The sequence below is a fragment of the Microchirus variegatus genome, assembly GCF_963457635.1.
Source record: "Microchirus variegatus genome assembly, chromosome: 5".
Lineage (NCBI taxonomy): Eukaryota > Metazoa > Chordata > Actinopteri > Pleuronectiformes > Soleidae > Microchirus > Microchirus variegatus.
In genome coordinates this window covers 28468919-28483852 of record NC_139806.1, presented here as the reverse complement: position 1 = coordinate 28483852, position 14934 = coordinate 28468919, and the positions used below count along the sequence as shown (strand labels likewise).

Here is a 14934-nt window from a genome sequence, read left to right as displayed (position 1 = left end):
AACTATCAATAACTAGCTCCAGGTGCAAACATTCATGGGGCTCAGCCGAAGCTGAAATTGATTTATACCTAAATAAATTGCATTAACTATATTATAGCTGTGTTATTTACTCCAAACCAGTGTCACGCTTGTTTTTTTTGCATTGGGGGGAGTAAAATCCCATGGCCTACTTATATTTTGCACTTTCATATTCAAAGTAAAAAACTCTGTCTGTGCTGATGCTGGACTTGAATTGAGAAAAATAAAATAAATACAATTAACACTATTCAGATATATAAATGTATCTAAAGATATCTACATTTCTTTCAAATGATAAACACTCTCGCTAGCTCAGCATTGTTGTTTTAAAATGTGAACAATTCGCACCTCGAAACGTGTGTTCGATCATCATGTGAGTATATGCTATTAATATGAATTAGCAGCTAGCTGAGAGTTAGCACATGAGAGAATTCAGCCCTGCTGGTAACACTGGTCTTTGACGCTGAGGAAATTGGTCCTGGAAAGTCCTTGAATCTGATGTCAACCAACGGCGTGGGAACCCAAGTGGATGTAGTAGCCACCGGGGGGCTATTAACTAAGGAGTTAATGGTCTCAATCACTAGTTTCAGCTCGTTTTCAATAGACAATGATGTCAATTTTGTAAATTATGTTCCCATTTATAGGAAAATGTGGACACCGGTGAGATTGACGGCATGTGACATCAGATTCTTATGACCGGTTGTTAGTTGGTTGTCACAGAAACAAAGAACGTCTCATGATGATCATGAAATTGGAGAACACTTTCACAGAGCTTATGCAAAAAGATCAATTTTAAATTTGCTATAGGTGCTGTTCCGGAGGGGAGGCATTGCCTATTATGTTATTGATTATACATCTCTGCGGCCTTATTGTATTGATTAATCCAAAGCCTGCGCAGAGGTTGATGAACATGGGTATATCTGAGAGTAGCTGTGGTTCACGATGCCTGATTTTAATCAAGTGGTACTCGACGAGTACGTGGGATTCAGACGCTGATAATGGAGTTCTACGTGTTTCTACATGTGCTTTTAGTCGTAATCCTCTTTACACAACTTAAACATAATTTATTGCAGGATTCTTGGAGGTGAAGATCAGTATCGGGCCAAAGGGCACTTCAGAAGCTGCTGCGTTTTATTATTAACCTTCTATCACACACACACTGAAGATGCCTTGACAACACTGTGTGTGTGTGTGTGTGTGTGTGTGTGTGAGCGATATTGTTCATCCCTATAAATAAAGGATCATGCAGCTCAGTAGAAAACGAGAGAGTGGGAGGAAAGTCACTTTATGCTCGACGTGATTGTGGTGCAGAGATTTAAATATACCTGTTTTTTTTTGTTTTTTTTGATTCCAGGTAATTTACATGGTTTAAGTGTCTCTAGTGCTGCTCGTTCACCACAAATGAGGCAACTTGTTTCTGCCAGGCTGGAGCCGACGTGAGCTGCAAAAATAAAAAGAACCACAGAAATTATTAATTTGCACTTCAGCTGGAGGCCTGGTGTGTGTTTTAATTGGCTGTTTGCATTCCTGCGCAGTCACTCTGTAACAGGAATGCAAAGCGCGTGTCGACCTCGTTTGTGCATCATTCATCAGTATTGTTTCAGGCCTAAAAGTTTCATCACCGCGTGAACCCTCTTGGTATTGACATTGTTTAGCTCTATATTTTAGAAAGAAGTGGAGCTGCAATTGAATAATATTTCAGTTTTGCTACAGGTATCTCATGAATAAATTAACGATTAAACGCAAAGACTTTCAGCAGTAATTAAGCTGTTTTTGACATCATTTATAACTACAAACAGTTCTCATGTGCATTCATACAACTCATCTAATGCCATATGCCTTAAAGAGATATTTCAAATTGTTTTTGTAACTTAACAACGCTCACACAGCAAAAACAGTTTGCTCCCTGCACCAAATTCCATGGAGAAAATCAGCGATTTTACATCACAGCACACAGAAGTGTATCTGTGCCATTACCTCGCTTATGAAGCCATGAAGGTTCGAAACAAACAGTTCAGCCACTGCTGAGAACGCTGTGTTGTATTGTAATCTCAAGCTCAGCGAGATCTCTGAAAAAACCCGTTCTGGTTACGTAAACACCGGTTCTCCTGAACAGCAGATCGTCCTGCTCCGGGCACTAGTCCGGGCACATCAAAGTTGCGTACATTGAACCGCAGAAGAAGAAGAACATCCGTTGTGGAGGTGTTTCACGAGGCGACAGTGTCTTCTGACTCTGGGTCTGACTCTGGGTCAAAGTTGTAAAAGGGACTGCGGCGGGGAGTCGTGAAGAAGCTATTTTTAAACACTGTTAAAACAATGTTTTGACAATGAGTAGCAGTGCATCCACCGTTCCAGAGGGGGGAGCTGCGCTTCTGAGAGCTTACGTCACTTCCAGGTATTGGCAGCACAGCACAGTCTGTCTTCTGGGGGTGAGATTTCAGTCTGAAACAGCGCGGCTGACGAGAGCGTCAGTGAGGAGAGATTTCTATTGGCTCATTTATAGCAACTAGGAAGTTTTTGACCATAAAAACAAGTTAATGTATATAAATGGACCTCCATAACTTACATATAATGTGTGATAGGACCACTTTAAAATGTTTTAAATCCCTGGTTTAAATTCACCTCAGTGTCACAAACTTACCAAACAGCGCATCAGTATACCAGCCGCTCCTGTGTCCCTGTGAGCTTAAAAACGCTGATTTTCTCTAAGGACTTTGGTGTGGGCGAGTGCAGCAAACTTATTCTAACAATTGAACATTACAGTCATTGCTTTTCCATTTTAAATCACATTTTCAGTGAAAGTGAAGGTAAAATTGTCAGGTGATGAAACACGGTGAAAGCAGGGAGTGTGACCTGGAGGTTGGAAAGGAACACGATTGATTTGTAATCATGATTAATCCACTGATTCTTGTGTTTTCTCCCTCTCTCTATAGGACACAGAGATTATCAACACGGCCATTCTGACCGGACGCACCGTGGCCATCCCTGTGAAAATGGTCTCCATAGAGATGAACGGCGCCGTCACGGACGTCTCTGCCTCTGTGCAGTGCAAGTCCTCAAACGAAGACATTGTCAAGGTAAAAATAAACCTGATATTCCTCAATCATCTGTATCCGGGGCAAAACACGTCAATTTTGGAGAATGCAATTCTTTAGCCTCCTCCGCTATTACCTCAGTCACAACATGGGTGGGGGATAAAGACTTCATCTCTGAGCCGCCGCGCCATATGTACTCTTTGATTTCATTCCGGCCTGATGCCGTTGGATAAAATCAATAAATGTTGATAAAACTCTGCACAGAAATCAGCGAGGTAGTAAAGGAGCAGTAAAAAGCCTCATGACATGCTTTCCTGAATCCACCGCATCGACCCATTTCCGAGCAGACACCTTGTCCACAGATCTCTGCCTTAGATGATTCGCCGTATAATGCGATTTTGGTGTTCATTTAAGTGTGATGGCTGCGGGCGGATGTAGCCGCCTCCCGGCGCCCCAAACAATCACGGCTCAGACTTGTGCGGGGGGAATCCGAGCCCGAGACCGCGTGCACAACAACAAGCCTCGTTTGTTGATTAAGCATATTAAAGTGGGATCACAACAACTTGCAGAGCACATTAGAGGCCGTGATTACTCCCTTATTATTTTCTCCAGTCAATTACAGTCATAATAGATTTCACCACAGGACGACTGGGCGGGCTCAGTGAAGTCTGCGCCTTCGGTGGGATTAAATGATGCTGTGACCTTAAAAGATGTAAACAATTCATAATGCATGTCATTACATTCAAATGTACAACAGCGGAGACAATGCAGACAGACGTGAGCGGCCTTTTACTTCTTCTTATTATGCTCCGCCAGGATGAAAGTCATTCATCACGCCGTGTAAAAGCACGTTGGAAAATATCACACTTGTACGCAGCTGGCAGGGATGAAAGCGGTGTTCAGAATGCATCGGCGTGCCGCTAAGAGCTTTTAACTCCTGCGAAACAACAGGTAGAACATCTGCAGCGGCACACAACGCCGTGTGTTACTGAGACACAATCAAAACATGCACACAGAGACACAAATCAGACCACAGGCGAAGGCTGGGTTGAAGACGACAGGAAAAAACAAAAACAGAAATAAGCACAGTGGCTGCAGGAAATAATAAGAAAAAGCAATATAGGAACAGCAGAGCAATCATGAATACATTGGTGGTTCTGAGCTCCACGTTACTGCAGGGGTGAAGCTGAGGAAAGTGCTTTTATCAGAGCGCCAACTCTGACCTAAACCGAGAGGCACGGGCACAGTTTAAAGGTCCAGTGTGTGAAATGAAGACACTTTATTGGCAGTCATTGATTATACTGCCACAGGTATGTTTTGTTTGAGCGTATAATCATGTTTAAAATATCCTTATAAGCCTTTACTATTTATGCATTGTCTGCCATCTTGTGCCACCAGGCTTCTACAGCAGTGTGGATGGACAACAAGCTATTATGAAGCAGTCTTGTAGCATCGACAAAAAAAATTGGCTCCACCCACATAAACCAACTTTTAAACATCCATATCAATGGGGACCTCAGCTTGTTCTTCAGGCGTTGGTCTGTTTTGACAAAGTCTGCCATCTTGTATATCGCTATAGATAGACACCAAGTAGGCTAGCGTTTGTGTTTCTCAATCTGAAACTGATTAATTTTGCCCAAACAAAGGAAAACAGGCTCCACCCACCTGAATCTGAAGCTTAATCTAACGTTAGAACATCCACATCTACTTGTTGACAACATCTGAAGGCTACCACAGTTCCTTGACATCTGCAGTCTCACAAATTCTGACTTACTGGACCTTTAATTGTCTGAAATTATAGTTTATAGTATGTAAAATAGGAGATCTATCTCCTCTAAAGGTGCATTCACACCAAAAAAACAAAGTATTTTTTCCAAGTTGTGTTGCTCACACAATTGTTTGCGAGTCAACATAAATGAAACAGCTGGTGATGACTGGCCTCGGGCTAATCCAAAGCTAACCGTGCTATAATAAAACACAAACAGCAATTAAGTGTCTCACACACACATTTAAAGAAGTGTCCTTTTTGGAAACAACATCTGGACTTTGGAAGAATCTCAACGTTGATTGACGGTTTTTCAGCTTCTGCCAATTATCCCCTTCATTCACCATCCAATCTGATTTGACGTCCAAGATTTGGATGTAAATAATAGTAATCTGCAGTAGTAAAGAAGCGCCATGACAACACAAAGCAAACCACTGGAATAATAATAATATTAATAATACAGAAGCTAACTGATAAATAGTCAGTGTCTAAAGTGGTCTGTTTTGACCCATTTTCCAGATTTAGAGAAGAACATTGTCCAGTGGCCTTAGATTCAGGTGAATCACAGTAAAGCAGCAGCAGTGACCTTGCTCAAGTGTCCTTGTTTTCTGTTAGAAATCTTCCAAATGAACAGGAGATATATGAAGTAAAATGTTCCAAATTCTGCTTAATGTCTCATGTGCTGTATATTTGATACGTGTCAGGCGATAAATGCTCTCCTGGCCTTTCCCAACCAAAACAACAGGAGCGTGAATGGTGAGGTTAAACTCTTCATTATCACTTTGATTTTTGAGATGTTGTAATCTCTCCGTCTTTTATCTCCCGCAACTGATTTATTGTTTAATAATCCAAAGTTTAACATCCATAATGTTCTTTTTCCCCCCCCAAGATTTTAAAGCGACTTTATTGGGGGAAAAAAAAAACTGCACAGCGATACGATACACCTGCTTTTTCAATTTCACACTCCTGCACTCTCTCTACGAGTCCTTTTATTCACAATAAAAAGACAGTCAATTCCAGCTAAGCTTTTATTGGACACTGAATAGTGTGTATCGGAGGAAAGTCATTCTCTCTCCAAATATCAACTTAGCCAAATTGTGAAACATGTTGATTGTGGATAGCACAGCCAATAGGAGGTGACCACTCTCAACTGTCCTGTGATTGGTCGACGGGATGGCAGGAATCAGAGTCAAGAGGAGGAGCAGATCTTTTAAATTACAATATGCTCATAGGTTAATATGAAATTATTCATGAACAAAGTCCACCATCTTTTCGCGTTTCTACAGAATCACGAATGGGCAAGCTCTCCAGAGCTTGTGTTCCACATTTCGAGTTGGACTCCAATTGGTATTGGATTACGTGAATGTAGACTTATGACTCCACCCATCATAAACATACTTGAAGCTTCAGACTGATTTGATGTGTTTTGTGTTGAATGGCAGCTGATATATTGCTTTTCAAGTCGTTTTTAGACCTAGTTACAGAATGCAGACGTAACTAGGGACTAGGGGTCCGAGTTATGTCCTGTTTCGGTACGACATTTACGTTATTCGTTTCCTCCATGTACTGTACACTCTTAGAAATAAAAGTGTTAAGTAGAACCATATAAGGTTCTTCGGCTTGTCCTCATAGGAGAACCCTTTTTAGCTCCAGGTAGAACCTTTTTTTTTATAAAGGAACCCTTTTAAAAACCTTTATTCAGGAAAAGGGTTTCAAAGGGTTCTCTGGATCAAAATGGTTCTTACTGGAAACATTAGTGTCACCAAGAACCCTTGAAAAACCCTTTTTTCGGGAAAGGGTTTTTCACAAGCAAATGGTTCCAGGTAGAACCTCGACCCTTGTAGAAAGACCTTTTTGGAGCCCTTATTTTTCAGAGTGTACTGTAGGTTAAAGGAGAATGTTTTCTTTCTTTACAATATGGTAGCAGGGCACTTGTAACTATCGATAACAAATGTAAATGTCAGGTCAGTTCCACATCAGCATGAAGATGTTTGAAGATATTTTCTGTATCTTGTTTTGTGTAATTTTGTGTTGACATGTCTCTGGTACTGGTTAATCTGTAGGTTTATTTTAAAAAAAAAAGAAAAAAAAGTTGGTGGCTTCTTCAAATGTAAGGCATTCAAGCACAGTTTGCACAGAGCTTTGTGGCTGATGATGAAAACATTCCCGTTCCATGAAACCATCTGCTGTCATAGTAACCCCTGAGTGCACACATGATACCTGTTTTTCTCAAAGCAAACTTTCAAAGTTGTTTAACTGTCAGCTGCCTAGAGCTACACATCTAGATATTCCCCAAAAATAATAGCGTACATCTAGATACATGTGTTTGCTGAATACAAGGTCTCTTCAGTCACAATCACGTGTCGCCTACTCCAGCTTTAAAGGGTGAAGTCGCAGTATATCTCAGATTTATGAATCACCCTCTCCATAACTGACAATCTTAAAAAATTTGACCACATCACCTTCTCGTATTTGAAGTCTGCCGCGTGTCAAAAAGTCTTTTCTTTCTCTTCCGTCGAACACTAAAACTATCTCATCAAGTCGGGAGGGCTAATGAAATTTAAATCCTTTTCAGAGATTTAGCAGCTCGTCAAGGTCAGGTCAGCCAGGTTTGATTGAATATTTTACAGACTGAGGCCACCAAACCATGAAGCTGTATCAGACACTGACATCTATCATATTGGCTGTGAATGAATCCTTTCTTATTAAAAGAGTCCAGTATATGTCCAATATACTGTGATATACTCTGATATATTGGACCCACTCTTAATGTTTCCTGCCTTGCCTTGTGCTTCGCGTTATCTCGTGTACAAATTGGCCCAAAATAAATAGCGGGAAAACAAAATTACACTGTGAATTAAAGTCACAGTAGAGTTCAGATTAATGAGTTTGAGCGATGAGAGGGGCCCCGGCCGCGGTGTGAACGGAGCGAGCGATGCTGTGGGACGCCTTGCCTCAGCACGTCATTTATCATTTTTCATTATCCATTAAAGACAAGGCGCGTGCGATATTGAGTGGGCTTGCTCCAGCGAGCTTGCCATTGAACATTCGAGGCTAATTTAAAAATGAGACCTTCAGGCTCAGGAAATACACAGTCATGACAGTTCAATAAAAAAAACAAATAAACGATTCACCGCGAGTGCGACAAAGATGGCGTCCTCCATTACTTTTTGTTGTTGCTGTTTTCGTGCCACACTCATTAGTCGCGTGCCAAAGTTGGTGATAATCTATTCCGATCACATTCTTAGTCACATTTTATTCGATTATACAGTTCTAGCTTTACTTAGCTCTACTCTACGGGGTTGTCATAGCGACGCAAACACAAACAAGCGACTTGTGAAGCAGTGTTTTTGGTGTGACTGAATCATTAGAATCAGTCGATTTAAAATTAATCGTTCACAGAATCTTTCCTGCATGACCTGGAAAACAGACCAGTTCACGAAAACTATGACAAAAAAAAAAACGAGACGTTAAAGGTGAAGTAAGTAGTTTATAGTGACATCTAGAGGAGAGGCTGAAATTTACAACAACGAAATGCTCCTCTGCTCACCCCCTCCCTTCCCTGAGCGCTACGGTATCCTCAGCCGGTCAAATGTCGTCCTTGTCGTCTTTCTCCGTGTCAGCAGATGAGGTTTGTGAGGTGAGGGAGAGGGCGAGCTACCACGGCCGTAGCAGACGAAGCCGAGAGAGTGGAGGCGGGACTTCCATTACAAGTAAAGCGACGCTTGATTTGTTCTCTCGCGTTTGTCCTTACAGGCTCCGGTAGAAACATGGCGTCTCTCTGCTAACAGTGGCTATGCAACCGCGGCCCGCGACCATGTTATTTTACATGACTTTTTGAAACACTACGAAAATGAAACAAAAACTATTATACAGCGACTAGACAATGCAGGAGCACATAATATGTATAAAAAAGTGGATTTTGGGTTATATAAACCCATAAATACTACACAGTGTCCCTTTAGGTAAATAAAAATAAAGTTGATTAAAATTTTTAAAATTAAAAACTAGACATAAATGTTAGGGCGGAACAAAGTGGGAAAAGAAGCGAATGGAATAAGTGATTTTGGACGACATACTATACGATGACTTCTTTGTCAAATTTTGGACGAAACTTTTTTTTTACTTTTTTGTCAAATCTTGGACGACATACTATATACTATGACTTTTCTGACAAATTTTGCGAAATTTTTTGTTTTACTTTTCTGACAAATTTTGGACAACATACTAACCTTTGATTTTTTTGTCAAATTTTGTATGCGATTCTGAAATACCACTGAACGGGTCGTGATTCGGCTCACGATCGCCGGCTTTAACAGTTAATGTTTTCAGGGGTTTTTAACTGAGCTACAGTTCACCGTTGTTCGCTTTGATTCTTGTGTTGGACGTTGTGCTCACGTCTCCTCCCGTGACGACACTCTCTGACCAGCAGCAGCCTGTCTAAAAAAAATGACCAGGTACCAGGAACTATCACTAATGGAAAAGCAAGAGCACCTCAAACAGCATTAAAAAACTAAAATACATTTCAAAAACTCCCTCTAAATAAAGCTTTACTTTCAGCCCTGCATTCTCATTTGGATGTTTTCCAACCCATCAGCCATTCTGTCATTTTATCTCCCACCTCTTCTCCAACTTTGAGAGTAAAAAATAGGTAAAAAGCTGTAATTTTTTCCTTCTACAGGCGCCTTTTTTTATTAATATATATATATTAATATTATAATAACTAAGCTGTGGTGTGCTGCAAGAGCCTTTTGTAGATAAGACAAACCTACGCGTGCACAGTGTGCGTGTGCTTTATTCAGGCAGTAAAAAGTGTGGGGAAGGAAGGAGAGAATGATGTGAAAATGTGTGTCAAGAGGCAGAAGGAGCTCACTGGCCATCGTGGGCAGCAGACATCATCCTCCTCCTCCCTGCTGCTGCTGCTGCTGCTGCTGCTGCTGCTGCTGCTGCTGCTGCTGCTGCTGTGACTCATAGAACCCATCATGAAGGCAGAGATAAGGCCTGTATGTGGCTGAAGGCTCCTTCTTTTACTCCGTGTCACACTTCTGTATGAATGTGGAACACTTACGGGTCCAATATGTAACGTTTAGGAGGCAGATATTGAATATACTATACCCATGATGTTCGTCCAGGTCGGGGGTCGGCAACCTTTACTATCAAAGGAGCCATTTTTGGCCCCTCTCCCCGAAATAAAATTCATTTGGAGCCGCAAAACCTATTTGACCCTTAAAATGAAGATAACACAGACCCCCAAAAAAAATTCTATGCGCAGTTTTATCCACACATTCCATATATGACACATACATAATGATCTTTATGATGAGGATCGATTAAGAGCGCACTTTTCATTGTTTTTACTCCGTGGTCTCATTCTTTCATAATCCGCCCTGCGCTGCAGCCAAGTTTCGCTTTTGCGCAAAGCGACTTTCCAGCATTTAAAGGGACACTGTGTAGTATTTATGGGTTTATATAACCCAAAATCCACTTTTTTCAAAATAATAGAATGAAGCGCCACAGCAGTTCAATCACCCTGCCAAAACAGCCCTGTTCAGAACGCTCGCTTTAGTAGTATCTCTTTAGGTCCACCTTAAAGTTCCACCTTAAAAAAAAGTAAAACCAGCAAATCACCAGCACGGTGTTTTATGGACAAAGCGGAGCTCCACGAGACACCAATTCCAGGAATTTAGCCCCTTGTGACGTAGCAATGATTGCGGGTTAGGGTTAGGGTTAGGGTTAGGTCAACGCCCCGTGTTTCATCTCCTGTACTTAGACTGAGGAGGACCACAAAAACATGAGTGAGTCATCTTTTTCCACACTTTGGCGACTGGTAGGGCCTCCAGAGTCCCAAATATAAGGATTTAAATGATTAAAAAGTTAATTTTGAATAATATGGCCCCTTTAAGTACAGTACATGTTATCTACTTTAAGACTTTTACTTTGTTAATATTATAAAAAAATTCTGGTAAGATATTTGTACTTTTACTCAAGTATCACCTTTAAGGTACTTCATACAAGACTGTAAACTACAAAAATTAGGCTTTTCCGATATACGGTTCTATCTCAACTACTGCAAACTAATTGGAGGAACAGAACAAACTTCCTCTAATTCCATCCTCAAACTTCACCTTTGCACTCTACCTGTGCACCAAGTCACATCTGTGGATCTTTGTTGTGATTAAAAAAAAAAAGTGACTGAGCCTTAACCCATGCAACACCTTTGGGATGAGCTGGAGCAGCGACTGTTCGACAGGCATTATCAGTGGTTGACCTCACTAATGCTCTTGTGGCTGAATGGGAGCAAATCCCTGTAGCTCGGGCTCCGAGGCTCTGGTCGAAAGCATTAAACCGGAAGAGCGGAGGCTTTTTTAGTAGGAGATTAATACCTGCGGTTTAGAAACAGCTCTAGGGCGACGTAAGCTTCAGGAATCCAAAGACGAGATACAAACAAACAAGCTTCATTTATTTGGGTTTTGAAATAATCTCTCGTTCTCTGTAAGAGGGGTGGTGATGGCTGAACGCAAACTGATGTGTTATTTTCTGTCTAAACCCATAGTAACACTGGTATTCAATCAATACTTGACAGAATATCCGAGGTTTATGATCCAATTATTGTTCATTTGTGTACTATATTAATACCAAAAACCATGTTGATCATTCAATGGTTTATCACAAACACACATAAATGTTAAAATAGTGTCAATTTGCAGTAGATTAGATTAAATTAATATGGTGCCACATATGTGTTTACATAGGCCCAGTCTGATCCAAATTGGACCCAAACCCAAGTACCATTTCAAAATATTTGACCAAATCTGGACCGACCTGTTGGGTTCTGTTGGGTTTCTTCAGGTCCTGGTTTCATATCAATGTCTACATTTGCTAAATTAGGTTAGGCCTCTTACATTTATAAAGGTCTACAGTATTAGAGAGAAAAGCCTTCAATAGATTTAAATAAAGTAATTAACCTCTATTAGACCAGGAAGGAAAGAACCCTCCTGTGTACCTAAAAAAGTGGCCAGTGAGTGCTTAGTTTGATTTGACAATCCTTTAGCGTACACTTGTACACTCAGTTTATGAAATGAATAAGTAAAATGCAAGTTTTCAAATTACCCCCCCCCCCCCCCCCTAACTGTTTCCAAAAAGGCCCCAAAGTCCCAGCGTTCCTGAACACATCGTTTTTCACACTCGGCATCATTAATACAACAAACAACGGGCTAATGGAGGCTGCCTCATTTAGCTAACAGAGCTAAATGAACTCATCGGTTTAAATGCTCTTGAAGCCAGAAACGCTCCATAACGGCCACAAGACACAATCGCGCTAATCTAGCCATATGTCAGCCGTCATTCAGCGCTCATTTGATACATATGTTGTCCCTAAATGGAAGCTCGCCTTGGCAGAGTGTTGTGACACTTCATTTACTGAATATTTAAATTGGACAATAAAGGCGCGGGTAATCGTGGCTCCTGTTTTGGAAACACATGGCGCCGCGGCAGCGGACAAGGAACGTCAGGAAGATGGCTCCATTCTTCTTGTTTATTCTTCGCTTTGTGTGTCATTGACATTGAGACGTGGGAGAGAAAATCACTCTGCCATGGAAAGAGAAAACATTTGGTGCATTTTAACTTTCAAACACTCATTTGTGACCGCAACAACAGCAAAAGAACCAATCTTCTGCACCAGGCAGCTTGTACTGTACATCCATGACACATACCCTGTAACCATGGCGATAAGAGTGCAGTATGTTCCATGTCTTGACCTTTCCTGCTGTCTAATAAAAGACAAATTTCGAGTCTATAAATATAGAATCATATACTGCCTTATCAGAGTGTCTGCAGCTGTCTGTCCTCCAGCATCGTACAACATAATACACCGAAACCCTAGCAGAGAATACATCTATTGATGTTTCATTATATTTAGTGATTGTTTTGCAGGGAAATTGCAGATTACTTAATGAATTTGTGAGTTTTAGCTTCACTGTTTGACATCTTTTTCTAATTATCTCTGCCTACGTACGTTTCCATGCAGCTAATTAGTAAACCTGTCTTTCTGCTGATGGGTTTACTCGGTCCTGTGACTGCTTGTTTACCTTTTATCGGTTTGATTTGAAATTAAAGACAGAACGGCGCTCTGCATGTGAAGCGTCGTATTGTGTTTTCTCGGAGAAGCTTTGACAGAGTGAGCTGAAATGATGCCATCAGGTTATCTTATCTCTCAGGCTCAGAGATTAAAGCATTTTCCCCCCAAAGCCGGTGTAACAAACACGGGGAGCTGAGCTCGAAGGATGTGGGTATTTATTAGGCTGATAGTGTCTAAAGATCAATTAATGGTTTCCCTTTCCTTGTGCCTGTCAGCGGTATACATTTCTCCAGCTGCCTGAGTCCGCAAGGATTGACACAAATGTCCATGTGCAGCCTCCAGATTTGCTGTAGCTTACTCCACATCTCAATGTTCCTGAGCACAATTCATCAAAGCAGCTTTTCTTCTTGCTTCCAGGAGGTCACAGCGATGTTTTATAGTGCGGAAGATCCCTGATTGTTGTATGTGCAAGTGTGTGGGAGCCCGCTGCTTAGATTCTTCTTCTATTGGCTTCTCCCTTTAGGGGTCGCCGAGGCAGATCATCTGCCTGAACCTTCTCTGCGGTCTTCCTCCTTTCCTCCTGCCGAGCAGCTCCGTCTTCATCATCCTTTTGTCCGATATAATCACTCTCCGTCCTCTGCATGTGGCCAAACCATCTCAACCTTGACTTCTCTTGACTTTATTTCCAAACCTGAGCTGTCACTCTAAAAATACTCATGTCTGATTCTGTCCATCCTGGTCACTCCCAATGCAAATGTCAGCATCTTCAGCTCTGCCACCTCCAGCTCCGCCTCCTGTCTTTTAGACACTCTATCTTTTCACTTTTGCTGCTGCTCTCCTCCTGTCACACATCAACGCTGACGCTCCGTCTTCTTCATCTGTCTTGTGCACTGTCCATTGCTTTGGAAGGTTGACACCAGGTATTCTGTCTTGCTCTTACGAACCTTCATTCCTCTTCTCTCCAGTGCAGACCTCAGCTTAGCCCTTAGCCTGCTGCTAAAATGTCCACAATGCTTCACACTTTTTTCTTTCCTGGAGTACAGTATGACCACGGCTTTGCAAAAGGCGCTGCTGGATTGTGATGGATTGAAACGGTTCCACTGGTGTGCCTCACAGCAAGAAGTTTCTCTGTTTGAATCCTGGTTCATTTTATCCGTTTAGCAACCCCTACTTTTTCAGCTTCACCTTCACAAATGGACACACATTTCCCAGCTCATTCGCATTTCAGTCATGAAAATCTGAATACATCCTCCTCACCCATTGTCATAATTTCTTGTGGATGTGTTGCGGATCCCCAGGTGTCCTTAAACTCCACTTTGAGAAACCCTGGTTGAGAGCATGCCTTCTGTTTTGCATTTATAATAAACAGGATGCGGTGATTTACGCTCTCCGGCTTCTTCCCACAGTTCAAAAACGTTGAGAATTGAGGATTAGGTTAATTAAACACTCTCAATTGACCATGAATGTGAGCGTTTGTCTCTGTATGTTGGCTCTGTGATGGACTGGTGTCCTGTCCACGTGTCCTGCCTTTTCGCCCTATGTCGCCCTTAATTAGCTCGGTCAAGACCCTCATGTGGAGGATAAAGAGGTAGAAAATGGATGTATGGAGATGTTGTACGTAAATAAAAAGTGCTCGAGTGAAAATCAAAATCACTAATCATCCAGAATGTGGATGAACAGACTTTGCTGTACTACACTTGTGGCTCAAAGTGAATCACACTTTCAATAAAAAGGCACTAACCCACCGAAACACTCTCTTGAAGGACAGAAGTTGCTGCCTTTACTGGAACCGACTGGGAAATTAATTCAGTTAATGTTATGGAATAAATATGTGAAAGGCCCTGAGGTGTCGTCACCTTAATTAACCCAGCCTCCGCGTCACGTGACCAGTACACAAAGACAGCACTCGCACTCGTCCCGATGATCTGTCTCCACCCAGGCAATCTGCTGGCACCATGGAAGATGCCACAGCACATTAGCAGCAGTGTGATGGCATGTGGCGGCTTGCTGTGTGAAAGCCCTCCTCGCCGAGCCCCCAC

The 14934-nt window shown here is 41.7% G+C and overlaps 1 protein-coding gene across 1 annotated transcript in view; it reads left to right on the top strand.

The window, feature by feature from the left end:
* tmem132e (transmembrane protein 132E) overlaps positions 1 to 14934 on the top strand; it is a gene marked incomplete at both ends in the record, with an annotated part of 141865 nt that overhangs the window by 89946 nt on the left and 36985 nt on the right. Inside the window, one exon of the mRNA XM_083890275.1 lies at positions 2952 to 3095. Coding sequence (XP_083746401.1) covers positions 2952 to 3095 — 144 coding nt within the window. The remainder of the gene's footprint in view (positions 1 to 2951; positions 3096 to 14934) is intronic.